The sequence below is a fragment of the Pavona decussata genome, unplaced genomic scaffold (assembly GCF_977016875.1).
Source record: "Pavona decussata unplaced genomic scaffold, jaPavDecu1.1 SCAFFOLD_84, whole genome shotgun sequence".
Taxonomy (NCBI): domain Eukaryota; kingdom Metazoa; phylum Cnidaria; class Anthozoa; order Scleractinia; family Agariciidae; genus Pavona; species Pavona decussata.
Window position 1 is genome coordinate 4,768,138 of NW_028145502.1, and position 14,204 is coordinate 4,782,341.

General features: G+C 37.4%; 2 protein-coding genes across 2 annotated transcripts in view; one reads left to right on the forward strand and one right to left on the reverse strand.

The window, feature by feature from the left end:
- Positions 1-14,204, reverse strand: part of LOC146475584 (uncharacterized) — an 873,425-nt gene that overhangs the window by 293,757 nt on the left and 565,464 nt on the right. The gene's annotated exons all lie outside the window — the stretch shown is intronic.
- LOC146475595 (uncharacterized) lies at positions 1,428-2,806 on the forward strand. Its single transcript, XM_085115986.1, has one exon. The coding sequence runs from the start codon at positions 1,455-1,457 to the stop codon at positions 2,727-2,729; it is 1,275 nt and encodes a 424-aa protein (XP_084972112.1). The 5' UTR covers positions 1,428-1,454; the 3' UTR covers positions 2,730-2,806.

The window sequence follows — 14,204 nt, forward strand, 5'->3', positions numbered from 1 at the left end:
GTTGGGACTTGAAGAAATAGTCCGGATAATCGAGAGTCCGGATAATCGAAAATATGAATATTAATGAGACAGTAGTGTAAAGAAACGAAATACACCTTTTGCTGTTCGTTTACGCAAAATATACATTCATTTACGCCAACGGTAGAAACTAAACGGCAAATATACGTTCATTAGCACTTGCGTGAACTTCATTAACGCGAACAAACTTTCAATAACGCTACTTGAATATGCATTGCATAGCATCAACGGATGAACAAATTCACCTTTGGACACTCAAAGATAGCAAATGCACTTTCAATCTCGCACAATGGTTAATCATTAACACCAATAGGAAATCAATTGCACAGTATGACAATCAACTGCGTATTAGAGACATACAATAATGCAATTTGCATAGAGACGCACGATCAATTGCACCTTCATACAATCGTTTATACAATCGTTTTATTTTTTGCAAAAAAATTTTTTGCTGAAGCAGATATAAAATAAAAAAACATTTTACTGCACATCTACAGTATTGCAACATACAGAGTACGCTGAATGAACAAGTAGACACATTTGAGACAAAAAGAACCGAAGAAAATCAAGCCACAAAGAAACAGAATCTTACTTAAACGGCGACAAAGAATTATTCAAGCCTTGGAAGATGTTAAAGAAGATTATTTGACGGTTGCCGCTACTATCAAACAATTTTGAAATTTCTTTTTCCATAGTTGATTGTTGAAATTGCACGGTACCTCTCATTGGACGGTATGTACATGAGCACCGTCATACCACAGACTTATTTGTTCGAATTTATTCTCGCCATCTTCTTATATGAGGAGTAATGTATGGAAAGCCATAGTGGACAAAAGTGGTCGAGATTATTTTTACGATCCAGTTTTGTCACAGATAAGTCCAGATGCCTTTCCAGCTAGCCAGATGCAAGTCCACCCTTCCAGAATTGACGATGAGCAGTCGAGAACGCGCTTTCATGTGGCGAAAAATAATGACCGGACGAGAAATTTCCATCGGTCGAGAATTAAAATTTTTGGTGGTCGACAATTTTTCACCGGTCAAGAATTTTCATCAGTCGAGAATTTTTCATCAGTCGAGAATTATTCATCAGTCGAAAATTTTTCAGCGGTCGAGAAAATATTCTGGTCAGCAGGTGTTTTCGCGCCAAAATGTTGTTACGTGGTACAAACAAAGACGTAACAAAATGGCGGTTGTTTTGACTTTGCTATTTACTGTGATCGTGTCATTGTTGAAATATAAGCTTGTTGAAGCACAAGATGAAGATTTAGAGAATTTCTTTTTATCTTTGCAAGACTGTATAACACAAATAGAGACTGCAGATACTGATAACCCGAGGTACAGAGTATCTACACGACCGTTTAGAGGGGCACGTGCAAATTGTTTTTGCAATTTCTTTGGTTCTGGCCAGTTTACAGTGCTTTGTAACGTTGATAGAAATGCTTCAAAATCTCCTGGAATGTCTTTGGGGATTCCTTCAGGATTTAAGGAACAAGATCACAAACCCCAATGTGGATTCATGCACTTTGTTCCGGCGAGAGCCCTCACAAGCCCAAAGTTCTGGTGGATGGCCTAGGTTCGTGATCACAAGGGAACATATCGAAGTTCTTCGAAACACGGGTATGCAGTGGACGGCCATAGCAAGATGTCTTGGTGTAAGTGCCAAAACCCTTTATAGAAGAAGACTTGAGTATGGATTGGAAGATTCATTTAGTGACATCACAAACGAAGAGCTGGAATGTAATATAAGAGATATTCTACGGTTGACTCCCTTTTCAGGTGAGTCCTACATACGGGGAGCCTTGCGAGTACGTGGTATTCTTGTTCAAAGATGGAAGATTCGACAGATATTACAGACTGTTGATCCCGTTGGACGTGCCATAAGGAGAAGATCATCCATTCAACGTCGTCTTTATAACATAAACAAACCTAACCATTTATGGCACCTGGACTCAAACCATAAGCTCATTCATTGGAGGTTTGTTTTCCATGGTTGCATTGATGGATTTAGTAGGGTCATTGTGTATTTGAAATGTTTTACCAATAACCTTGCAAATACTGTCTTGCAATGCTTTATTAATGGTACACAGGAATATGGTCTCCCCTTTCGAGTTCGAGGTGATAGGGGTGTAGAAAATGTGGATGTAGCTCGCTTTATGATTCACAACAGAGGTCTCAACAGAGGAAGTTTTATTGCTGGGCGTAGTGTGCATAATCAAAGAATTGAACGCCTATGGGCAGAAGTGAATAGGGTGCTGTCTGCCTTTTATGGAGATCTCGTTGTTTTTATGGAAGAGGATGGAGTTCTTGATTCAAACAATGAACAGCATATATTTGCTCTTCACTATGTTTATATGCCAGCAATTCGGGCTTTTTTGGATGAATTTGTCCGGCAATGGAACTACCACGGTTTACGAACAATGAGTAGCACTTCACCTCTGGCACTCTGGCATTCTGAAATTGTTCATAGTGGTGTTAATGATATAGATGTTGGCGACATTTCCTTACTGGGCATTGATCCTGATGGTCCAGTTGGTGAGCTCCAAACAGATAACAATGTTGTTGTACCAGAAAGCACCATTCAGCTGACAGATGACCAAGCAAATGAAATCCATCAACTTGTCCCAGATTCTCTTGTTGATGATGGTAATCACAAGATATGGCATTACCTTACCATACGCAATTATCTGAGGGAACATTGTCCACACCAATAAATCTTTAACTTACAGATATATAGTTTGCTAGGTAACATTGCCTTGGGGTGAGGTGTAAAAGATTATAGGGAGACAACCATAAATAATAATTGTCAGGAATGCTCATCAGAAATTTTGAATCAAGTTGATGTGTGTGGCTGAAACTTTGATATGTTCCCTGGTGATCATGAACCCGGGCCATCCACCAGAACATTGGGCTTGTGAGGGCTCTTGCCGGAACAAAGTGCATGAATCCACATTGGGGTTTGTGATCTTGTTCCTTAAATCCTGAAGGAATCCCCAAAGACATTCCAGGAGATTTTGAAGCATTTCTATCAACGTTACAAAGCACTGTAAACTGGCCAGAACCAAAGAAATTGCAAAAACAATTTGCACGTGCCCCTCCAAACGGTCGTGTGGGTACTCTATATATCTCGGGTTATCAGTACCTGCAGTCTCTATTTGTGTTATACAGTCTTGTAAAGATAAAAAGAAATTCTCCAAATCTTCATTAAATTAATGTTCCTCTAGGAGGTACCAGGGTAGTTATGATGAGTTCCTTGACACAAGGACCAATCACCTTCTGAACTACTCCAACATGTTTACTTAAAATACTCCCCAAAGTCAGTATATTTAACATACAAATCCTAAGAGGTACCAAAACATAATCATAGTGCTATGACGATCGAGCATCACCTGTCACTGTCAGTAGTGCCACATTGTGATTTCATTTGGTGAAAATGGCACAAATATTACATATGTGCTTGTTTCTGATCAGGTGCAAATGTCTTAGCTGTTTTTGGAAGATGATGGTATAGTTTGTGCAAATCCAGTCATTTGACTTGTCTATAATTTAATAATTTCAACCAAGGCGACACCCGGAGTATGTTCACAATTTTTAAAAATAAAAAAGCCTTGAACCTCCATGTGGAAAGGGGGCTTACCAGAATATCTGTTTCAAAACGTTTTGAAAACTACACTTTTGTTCTATTTTAGAAAATTGTTTAGAAATGTTTTTAAACCACGTTCAAACATTTAAAATGGTGTGTTTAAATGTGTTTGTGGAAAAATAGGTTCAGCCCCTTTTTATTTGGAAGGGCATATATTTGTTCCATTCCCACAAATGAAAACTATGCCAGTTGTGTCCAAAATATTCTAGCTCGATCAGTCAACACTTGCAAAAGTGTAGTTACAAAAAGTATCCATACCCACCCACTGAAGGTCATTGGAAATTGTAAGATGAGTGAGGATCTCACAAGCAAAACAAACTGTGAGTAAACTGGGATTAATTCCAGAGGGGTTGGAATGGGATTTTAAACCAAAAACCTTCCATGGTGGGTGTGAATAGTTTCTGAACAATACAATGTTGTTGTATATAATTATTGTACAAAGGCCTGCATTGTTGATTTTAAAGTACACTTGATATTATGAATATGTCAGTCATGTTTTGCTCAGTTACAATTTTTACAGATTTCATTGTAAATCATATAACATAATAAAATGATTTGACACTGGATGGAAGCCAGTCAATGTTTTGAAATAAATTATTGTATAAAATAACACAGTGCACCTCAATAACAACTCTACTTTAATGAGACATGGTATCTTATTAGTTGAGACTGTGGTAGTAGTCTTAATCAAGAAAGCAGTCCATTTTGCCATTTCATCCCAGTAAAGCCAAAGCAACAATTCTCCCAACTGTCAAAGTGCATCTCTCACTGATTAATCACGCTGGGAAATTATTATGCTATACTAGTAGGGCAACTGCAACAAGTGGACAGTTCATTTTTGTCAAACTGTACACACATGCTTGCCAGTGTTGTATAAAACTTCCAGTGCAACACACATTGCTATTCTAGTTGCATTTAGGATACACTGTTGAGTGATGGAGTTAAAATCTGCTTTTGTAAAATTATAAAGAATGTACACATTTTGATCAAAAGCATTTGTCTCCTGATGGTTAACAATATAAATTAGATAACAACTAAAACTTGTAACATCATTACTGAAATTCTCCTTATAGAATATCAACTTAATATGCCCATTTTTTTCACAAAAGGTAAACTTACATGTACTTGCATGTACAAAGATCCAGTTCACAATCATTCTTATTTGACAACTGGACTAGCAGTATTTCCTTTCAAACTGAATGTAAACACTTTTGGCGTAATAACATGAACAATAACTCTATGAACTGCATTAATAACATTAACATCCTGAGAATTACAACAATAACTTTTGTGGCTCAGTGTAGTTTTTTAAAGTTTTAAATCACCATATACTAAAAAAATAGGGGTCACCTGGGAACCTTTTTCTATAGTGTTGCTATGGTAACTAATGACACCATAGCATGACTTTTTGGGATCACATTCTTGAGAAAAGAAAAATTAGCAAAATCTAGTAATACTTTTCATTGATTTGATTCATTAACCCTCAGAAGAATAGGGTGATGTAAAACTTGAACATTATTTTGAGCCACCTTAACTAAATAAATCATTTAATATTATAAAGCCCATACTACAGTCTGTGGCCATGTGTGACAAAATAAACCTTCCTTATTACATTGGTCCACCCCAACTCTTCTTTGCTAAGCTAGACAGCTATTCAAAAGCTTGTGTTATGCAACTCATGCTTTTTTTATATATATTGAAATACCTTAACTACACTCCAAATCAGTATTAAGGGATTGTATTCAACTATACCTGTTTCCAGAATAAAAGAGAAATTAAAAAAAAAAAATTTTATAAATGATGGTTGTTCTTTATTGTAATAAATAACTGTACTTGCATTGTAGCCCTATTAGATTGGGTACTGTGGATGCCCAGTGAGAAAGTGCCATTTAAAATGTATATAACTTCAAATATTTTTAGAATATTGATTTCCCATTGATTTCTTGGAGCTAAAAAAGATTCCTGTTTTGTATTATGTATACAATTTATTACATGTTTCCATGGCAACTGAATTGTAGGGCCTGCTTACGGTGATAAAAGGGGCACACTTTCTACAACCTACACCCCTCCCCCATCCCGTGAGCCCCATAAGCTCTAGAGCAGAGTGTTTTGACAAAGATTTTGCAGAGCACTTAGCCACATAGAAGTAGCATACTGTTAGAAATCAACATTTCCCAAATCCACAACAGTTCTAAAGAGCATTACACATGATAGCATTGAACTCTTGAGGATCATCAAAACCTCTTGGAAGATTGAGGGTAAGTGCACATGTCGATGACCAAGGTAGCCTTCTCACATTGGTTGTCATATCGTAGAAGTTAATGGCAATGGGATCATCAAAACCAAGAGGACGTGGAATAGAATCTGCTCCAGTAATGAAACAAAGCAAGTCCTCCAAGCTCAAGTCTGGGACAACCTGCTCTTCCAAGTCCTGTAAGAACAGTTCAAAACAATAAATTGTTCTCTCTTCACTGTCCCTTCGGTTGGATCCATCATTAGAGAAGTCAACATTGTACAATTTCTTGAAGGCAACTGTATTAAGCTTGGCTTGCCTATCACTAAGGACTGCTGCAAACAGTTCTGAATTTCCTTTAAGAAGATCTCCAAATCTTCCAATGGAATTTAGGCCATCCCAGAATTGTTCAAATTCAGCATGAAAAGAAAACACGAATGCCTGTTTAAGAAGGCATTGTATAATCTCATCTATGCTGTTGAAGTCAGCTCTGTAGATTTGGCAATAACCATATCCAGCAATATCATCACCTTTGGTCTGAACAAGTGCACTGAAATCAGAACTATTTGTGCAGCATTAAAGACTGTTATGAACTATTTTAAGTTCTTCATCATGTACTGCTGCAATGGCATCTGCAGAATTCAGTGGTAAATCGCTCATCACTGCGAAACCCTCTTCAGATAAGCACTTAGGGCCCGGTCCCCCTTGAACAATGCTCCATGAAATCAATTTTCCTCCCAATTCGTATTTCTTTGAGCGAAGAAGATGTAAGTCATGGCTGAACCAATTTCTCTAAAAAATACCAAGACTTTTCAAAGATGACATTAATAGACGGAAAAATTTTCTTCTAGGGCCACCAGCATCCATCGCTTCTTCACCAGAGAAGTAAACATAGACTGGTCTGACAAATGAGAATGCATTTCTTTCAATGGCCCGTATGGTGCTTGACAATACATTCTTTCTATTTACCAAGACATTGCTATACTCTTCAACAGCAGGCTGAAGATTGTCATTGATGAACTTTCTCAAAACTTCATCAACTTGTTTCTCAATAGAGGGACGTGGCTGCACAGTGCTCCTACTCTGATCTTCCAGGCTTGCTGTAATAGCTGCGAGCGGATCAGAATCATCGTCATCATCATCACCATCATCATAAAGGACACTAAGATAGTTATCATATGACGTAGGAAGTGGCCGCTGCTGCTCTGATGGGTTGTTGGCATTCACATCAATGTATCTGGTTGGTGCACTCTGTGATACTGAAACATTCTCTCCTGTGACCCTAGTTGGCACACTCTGTGATGCTGACAAAACATTCTCCCTTGTGGCTCCAGTTGGTGCACTCTGTGATGCTGACAAAACATTCTCTACTGTGGCTCCAGTTGGCACACTCTGTGATGCTGATGAAACATTCTCTACTGTGGCTCCAGTTGGCACACTCTGTGATGCTGATGAGACATTGTTCCCTGTGGCTCCAGTTGGTGCACTCTGTGATGCTGATGAAACGTTCTCCCTTGTGGCTCCAGCTGGTGCTCTCTGTGATGCTGACAAAACATTCTCTACTGTGGCTCCAGTTGGCACACTCTGTGATGCTGATGAAACATTGTTCCCTGTGGCTCCAGTTAAGGAAGTTATGGGCCAAGTACCAATGGTATCCACCACATCAATGTAATCCTGACCATCAAAGTCCTCATACTTTTTGCGTGTCTTAGGAGGCTTCAAAATCTGCTGGGTGGGTCTCACATACACTGGTTTGTTTTGGAATATTCGGTGAATCATTGCCCCTGTTCAATACTGCCCTTGAGCTCGTGTGGGCTTCAGGAGTTTGGTGTGGACAGATTGTAAAAGTTCAAAATCGACTAGCGGAGGAATGGTATCCTGAAACGCTTCTTTGATCTTTAGTTCAACCTCAATGTCGCTCCATTCCTTCATGAATGGGAATACCATAATAACATGTCCATTTTCTTGCAAGAAAACTCTATCTCCTTGACGTGGGACGTCTTCGTCTTCGGGTCCTGTGAGTAATATTACGTCACGCGAGAAGACGCCTGAAGGTTTCGCAGGTTGTTTTCTACCTCCTCGCGAAGAACGATAGTTGGCTGACCTGAAATTGGAGAAGTTCCTTCTCATGGTATACAAAGGAGCACTAGTATTTGTAGCGGGCATAGAAGAACTACTCTGCGCGGGAGTCCGTGGAACAGCCGAGTTCGAGGAACGAACTTGATTGTTATTAAAAACATTACGAACTTCGTCTTCCAGGCTGGCTGGTGGAATATCTGTGTCCCTTTTAAGGGAAGATCCTTGTTGTTGGTTCATTGCGGCGGACAAATCATCAATTCTACCAAAGATATTCCTGAGAATATCTCTGGCAGAACTGGACGCCATCTTCGTTTGTACCACGTGACAATATTTTGGCGCGAAAATGACTGCTACTGATGCAAAATTCTCGACTGATGAAAATTCTCGATCGCTGAAAAATTCTCGACCACCAAAAATTTTACTCTCGATCGATGGAAATTTCTCGTCCCGTCATTATTTTTCGTTACATGAAAGCGCGTTCGCGACTGCTCATCGTCAATTCTGGAAAGGTGGACTTGCTCTGGCTAGCTGGAAAGGCATCTGGACTTATTTGTGACAAAACTGGATCGTAAAAATAATCACGCCCACTTTTGTCCACTATGGCTTTCCATAGTAATGCGGTAATTTTGTATTGAGTTACGATATTCAAAACCACTGTCCAGATCGCAAAGAAAGAAGTGAGAATAACATGAGCCGTTTATTCTATGGCATATTGAATGAGATTACAGACGCCTCAAGTAACCACAAATTGTCTATATTATCTATCAACTCGGAAATGTTGTTCAGGTGAGCTTTTAATTTTATTTTTATTATTTTTTTATTTTATTTTTTTTAACACGCTTTATTTAAATACGCAAATACACTTAGGTTGCTTACACTTATATAAATTACTTACACCGTATACAGTATTTGAATTTTACAAAGTACTTTTCTGTTAAGTTAAAAGAGAAAAAAAAGACAACTAAGTAATAGAGAAAAAGAAAAGAAAAAGAAGAAAAAATTATTAAGATAACAAAAGAAGTTAAAACAAAAAACCTACAAAATCGAGCCTCTGCATTAGCTTACATATGTAAGTTAAGAAAAAAAATGCATCACATCATTCATTTTAATTGAGAGCAGAAATTCCATTTAAGCACATTTTTCTAATTTCCATTGAATAGTAAGTTTGTTTACAAGTTCATCTAAAGACAATTCTTTCTGAAGGTGTTTAGGACGTAGATATATTGTCTGACCAAGATGATGAGTAAATCTAGCCTGCGTCTTTCGGGGTTAGATGATGTATATCACGAAAGGCAATTTGTTCGTTCGACAGTGTTATTGTAGTACCTTGGCACTGGTTGAACCATGATATAATTTGCGAGTAAAGTTTTACAGACTCCCTGCAATCAATAAAGGTGTGTTCTATTGAATCAGCACTAGAGCAATATATACATTTATCGTTATCCGCTAAATGAAATAGTTTGAGTTCTCTCCTTGTTACAGTTATTCTATGCAGAAAACGAAAACAAAATTGACGGAGTTTGTTATCCTTAGTAAAGCAGTATATATCTTGAAACTTATTTGACCAATCAACAAATTTTTCTAGGAATTTATCCTGGCACTTTTTAACTCCACTTGGAACAATGGAGCCGTGATTATTGAACAACTAATAATAATTTATACAGCGCGCTTCAGCAAGATCAAAAAAGGTTTTATTTAACGAAACGGATGCGGAAGTCGAAGAGAGATCAACTGCAGGTATAAACGTTTGTGCTGCTCTCCTTTTCAACTTAGATGGAATGGCTGAAATTAGTTGAAAGTAGTGCAAATATTTTGTGGTAATGTTAAATTTGTTGCTAAACTCTTCATATGATAAAAACTTGCCATTTGTATTTAGCACATCCTTTACTGCTGCTAAGATTTGCGGTGTTATACTGCCACAGCCAATCTTAATAACATGTTTTTGAATGTTATAAACAGATGGAATAATACTTTATCATCTTGCATTGTTACCGACAAATTATGTTGTGTTCGAGTACGTTTCATTAAGCTTCTCTTCGTAAGGGATACCCGTCATATTGTTCCCTGTATTTTTTTTTTATTTTTTTTTGCCATAGCAGTTCGAGTTCTTTGTTCGACATTTCATGTTTACATTTAACTCCCGATTCATTTTGAGGCATTTCGATATAAACTCCACTTAACAACTCAAATAGCTAACTGCTTTGCTTGCTAGTCTCAACATGTTATTTTTTTTTTCTTTTTAGTCTGCTAATAAGTCTGACTGCCTTTGGTTTTCCTGAAGTCTTCTTAACTAAGACCAAGGCCGAGACGGGGTGGCAGAAGTTAGGGAAACTTGTTTCTCGTAATTAATACGCCTCAAAATAGCTTACTTGGGATAGAACAAAGTACTTCCGAATTCGTCGTTTTACTGCTTAGATGCTATAAAGAAAGAGATAATGACGAATACGTTTTACTCGGGCGAGAAAATCCTTTGTACATTGGATTTAACTCTTATTATTGAGTGAAACACCTAAACTTTGAAAATTTTACGAAAAAAATATCTTTAACATTGGTCTCTTTGGGGTGCCTGGAATCTCAATGACCTTCTCCTACTGGAAATGAAATTATGATAGACGCTATTTTAATGCGCTACAATTATTGGACCCAGGGTGCAGTGCAAGGGTATCATGTTAAATCACTGCTAAATGAGAAATAAATATCAACAACCAAGAAGTTAATAACACTTACAGATACTTCAACTTTGTTAGGTTTGAAAATATATCTCCCGATAGGTGTTCAATTTTATTCTTGCCTAGGTATCTGTAAATGGAAGGAAAATTATATTTGCTTAAGGGTTAATATAGGTAATGAATATTTTACGGAAATATGACGGGATTATGTTAGTTATTTCAATTCATAACAGGGTTGGGGCACTCTATTTTAAAATCTTTTGTACACCGAAAACAAATTCCGACATTTTTTTTGTTTTGTCGTCTGAGAAAGAGAAAAACATTTGAAAAATGGGCACCTAACGTCGAAACCGGGACAATCTGACAACCAGCCTACCATTAACGGTGTTTTACTGTCACAGCCTATTATCATAACATGCCCTTGGGTTTTTAAAAAGACTAAATAATAGTGTATTATCTGCATTGTTACCAACAACTAATATGTTGTGTTCGAGTACGTTTCATTAAGCTGTTAGGAGAGAAAATAAATAGCTTATTGTAGTTGCTATAGTTTTGAGGCTCTCGTTACTGAATAACGAATTATACTATTGGATCTTTTGGCACGCTTAAAAGCAAACCATATTTAGCCATGTTTAGTATAAGCCATTCATATTTACTCGCATTTACCTTTCTAGTTGCACGATATTTTATCCAATTTTTTTTTTGATATTAGATTATATATTGAACCGACGTATTCGCAGGTTTTTTTTTTCGGCTGACAAAGAGAAAAAAAAAAGTAAAAAATAAGGCACCAATAGTCCCCCTATGTTAATGAAACTAGACAATCTGACAACCAGCCTAAGATTTGCGGTGTTATACTGGCACAGCCAATCTTAATAACATGTTTTTGAATGTTATAAACAGACGGAATAATACTATATCATTTTGCATTGTTACCGACAAATTATGTTGTGTTCGAGTACGTTTCATTAAGCTTCTCTTCGTAAGGGATACCCGTCATATTGTTCCCTGTATTTTTTTTTTATTTTTTTGCCATAGCAGTTCGAGTTCTTTGTTCGATATTTCATGTTTACATTTAACTCCCGATTTATTTTGAGGCATTTCGATATAAACTCCACTTTGCAACTCAAATAGCTAACTGCTTTGCTTGCTAGTCTCAACATATTATAATTTTTTTCTTTATAGTCTGCTAATAAGTCTGACTGCCTTTGGTTTTCCTGAAGTCTTCTTAACTAAGACCAAGGCCGAGACGGGGTGGCAGAAGTTAGGGAAACTTGTTTCTCGTAATTAATACGCCTCAAAATAGCTTACTTGGGATAGAATAAAGATGCAATAAAGAAAGAGATAATGACGAATACGTTTTACTCGGGCGTGAAAATCTTTTGTAAATTGTTGAAATCGTCAGATGTAGACTTAACGAGAAGAATAAGAAAAAGACAGAACAGCTACTAAGCAAATTAATGGTGGCACACTTACATGGACTGTAGATCCCTTAACGTGGAAAAGATTCCTGAAGAAAGATTGCTTAAACCATTTCCAGACAAACCCCTGCAATGAAATTAGCTTCTTTTAGTATTTCAGACGAGTTAAAAGAAGGAGAAAACATGCCGTACCACAATAGAACGTAATAATTATGTTAGAAACGAATTTGAGTGTAAAGCTAAAACACTATCATGCAGCAACATCACACGTTGTCGTTTCCAGTTCTTCTTTTTCTTCTTCTTCTTCTTTTTTTTTTTTTTTTTTTTTTTTTTGTCTTTTTTCGTAATTCTTGCATTCATTAAACGATAATAAGAATTACGGCGGGCCAGAAGTTAGGGAAACTTGTTCCTCGTAATACGCCTCAAAATAGCTAACTTGGAAATGAACAAATCCAAACTTTATGAACGCAATATTGCAGAATTTTATCAATCCAAAGGGCTATTTTCACGATGGCGTCACGATGGCGTTGAACGGGGAAGGATTATGGCCGCGGAAACTTTAATCCTGAATAAAGTTTTTCTATAGTATTTCTTCAAACGCCATGGGACTTGTTGATTTTTTCAGAAATTTACCTGGGAACCGTTTGATGTGGTCCGTTAGTGTACTGTTCATTCACCTTGATGTTACAATGAAGACCACGTTTTGATAGGCCGTTTTGTTTTTTGTTTTGGTTTGTTTTTCTTTTGTTGTTGTTGTTGTTGTTTTGTTTTTTTACTTGCTCTTCAACAAGAAAGGCCGAAAATACTTACAACGAAAATATTTCTTTAAAATCGGCACTCTCGGAATCGGAATCAACGAACGCCTTTTATTCGACTTATTTAAGTCTATTTTTTTACGTTACCATACTTCTATCAGTTGCGTAGCTCCACAGCTGATAGAAAAACCATATACAACCCATAGACGAAGGACTAATGCATGAAACGTCAATAATCGAATCTCCTCACAATGGCCAAATGACCTTATCAACTCTGTTAATTAAACCAAACATCAGTGATTTTACGCTTGTGTTCCAGAATGTTGCCCGCTTTGGAAATGAACGGGCAATTAATTTTTTGCATTCTGCGCGCGCATTTTATTAACACGGAAAATCACAAATTAATCTTCCTAAGATCAAAAATTAATCTTCGTAATACGCACTCTTGATCCCCATAAAATCAACAAACTCCTCGCTTACCATTCGATTAACTTGTTTTCGTTTTTCACGTTACGACGCCATCACCAATAACGTAACCCACAACTCCCTGATTCGCTCTTTCGAAGGGCTACAAACGAAACATCGATCAGGACTCGAGTGTCTTTAGCTGACCAAATTACCTTCAAGACTTATAAATGTAAACATTCCATTCGCCTCATAAATGTATATAAAAGTAAAGAGAATCAAACCTTGTTATCACAAGAGGATATGATCAAGCAAAAGGATTATAATCGCAGTTGAAAAGCGGTTGCTTTCAATGACTCGATTTAGCGGCCTTAAATCTCCGCGAAAAGGGAACGTGAGGTGCCGAAAACTAGTCATGGGTTTATTCGTGGACCAGTATTGTAAAATGCCAAGATTTCATAAGCAAAATAAAGACCAAACCAAAAGTAAAAAATGCAACCGTGCAGCTATTTCAAGGTAGTTGGCTTTCGTCAGCGATGTGTAACAGCAAGAATTAGAATGTTCATCCAACGTCAAGTCAGTTGATTACTACTCGAACTTATGGTATGGTAATGACACCAGCTGGACCCAAATTCAAATGCTCATCAATGTCATTGAACAAAGAATCTAAAATATGATGCAGCTGTTGCAAAAAGGTGAGTGAGGATAGACAAGACTAACCTTCAGTGATTACATGGCGAACCATGTTAAAAAATATACAGAGTATCTGATCCACGGTTGCATTTCCTTTTTTCTTTTCAGTTTCGTACGGTGGCCCACAAGTGTCACGGCCATACACCAAGGCACGGCACAACCACACCACTCAAGGCACAACCGCGCCAACTCATGGCACAACCGCGCCAACTCACGGCACAACTGCAAGAGTTTTAACACCTCAGAAGTGAAAAAAAACGGCAGAGACAGTCAGTTGAAAATGGCGGAAGT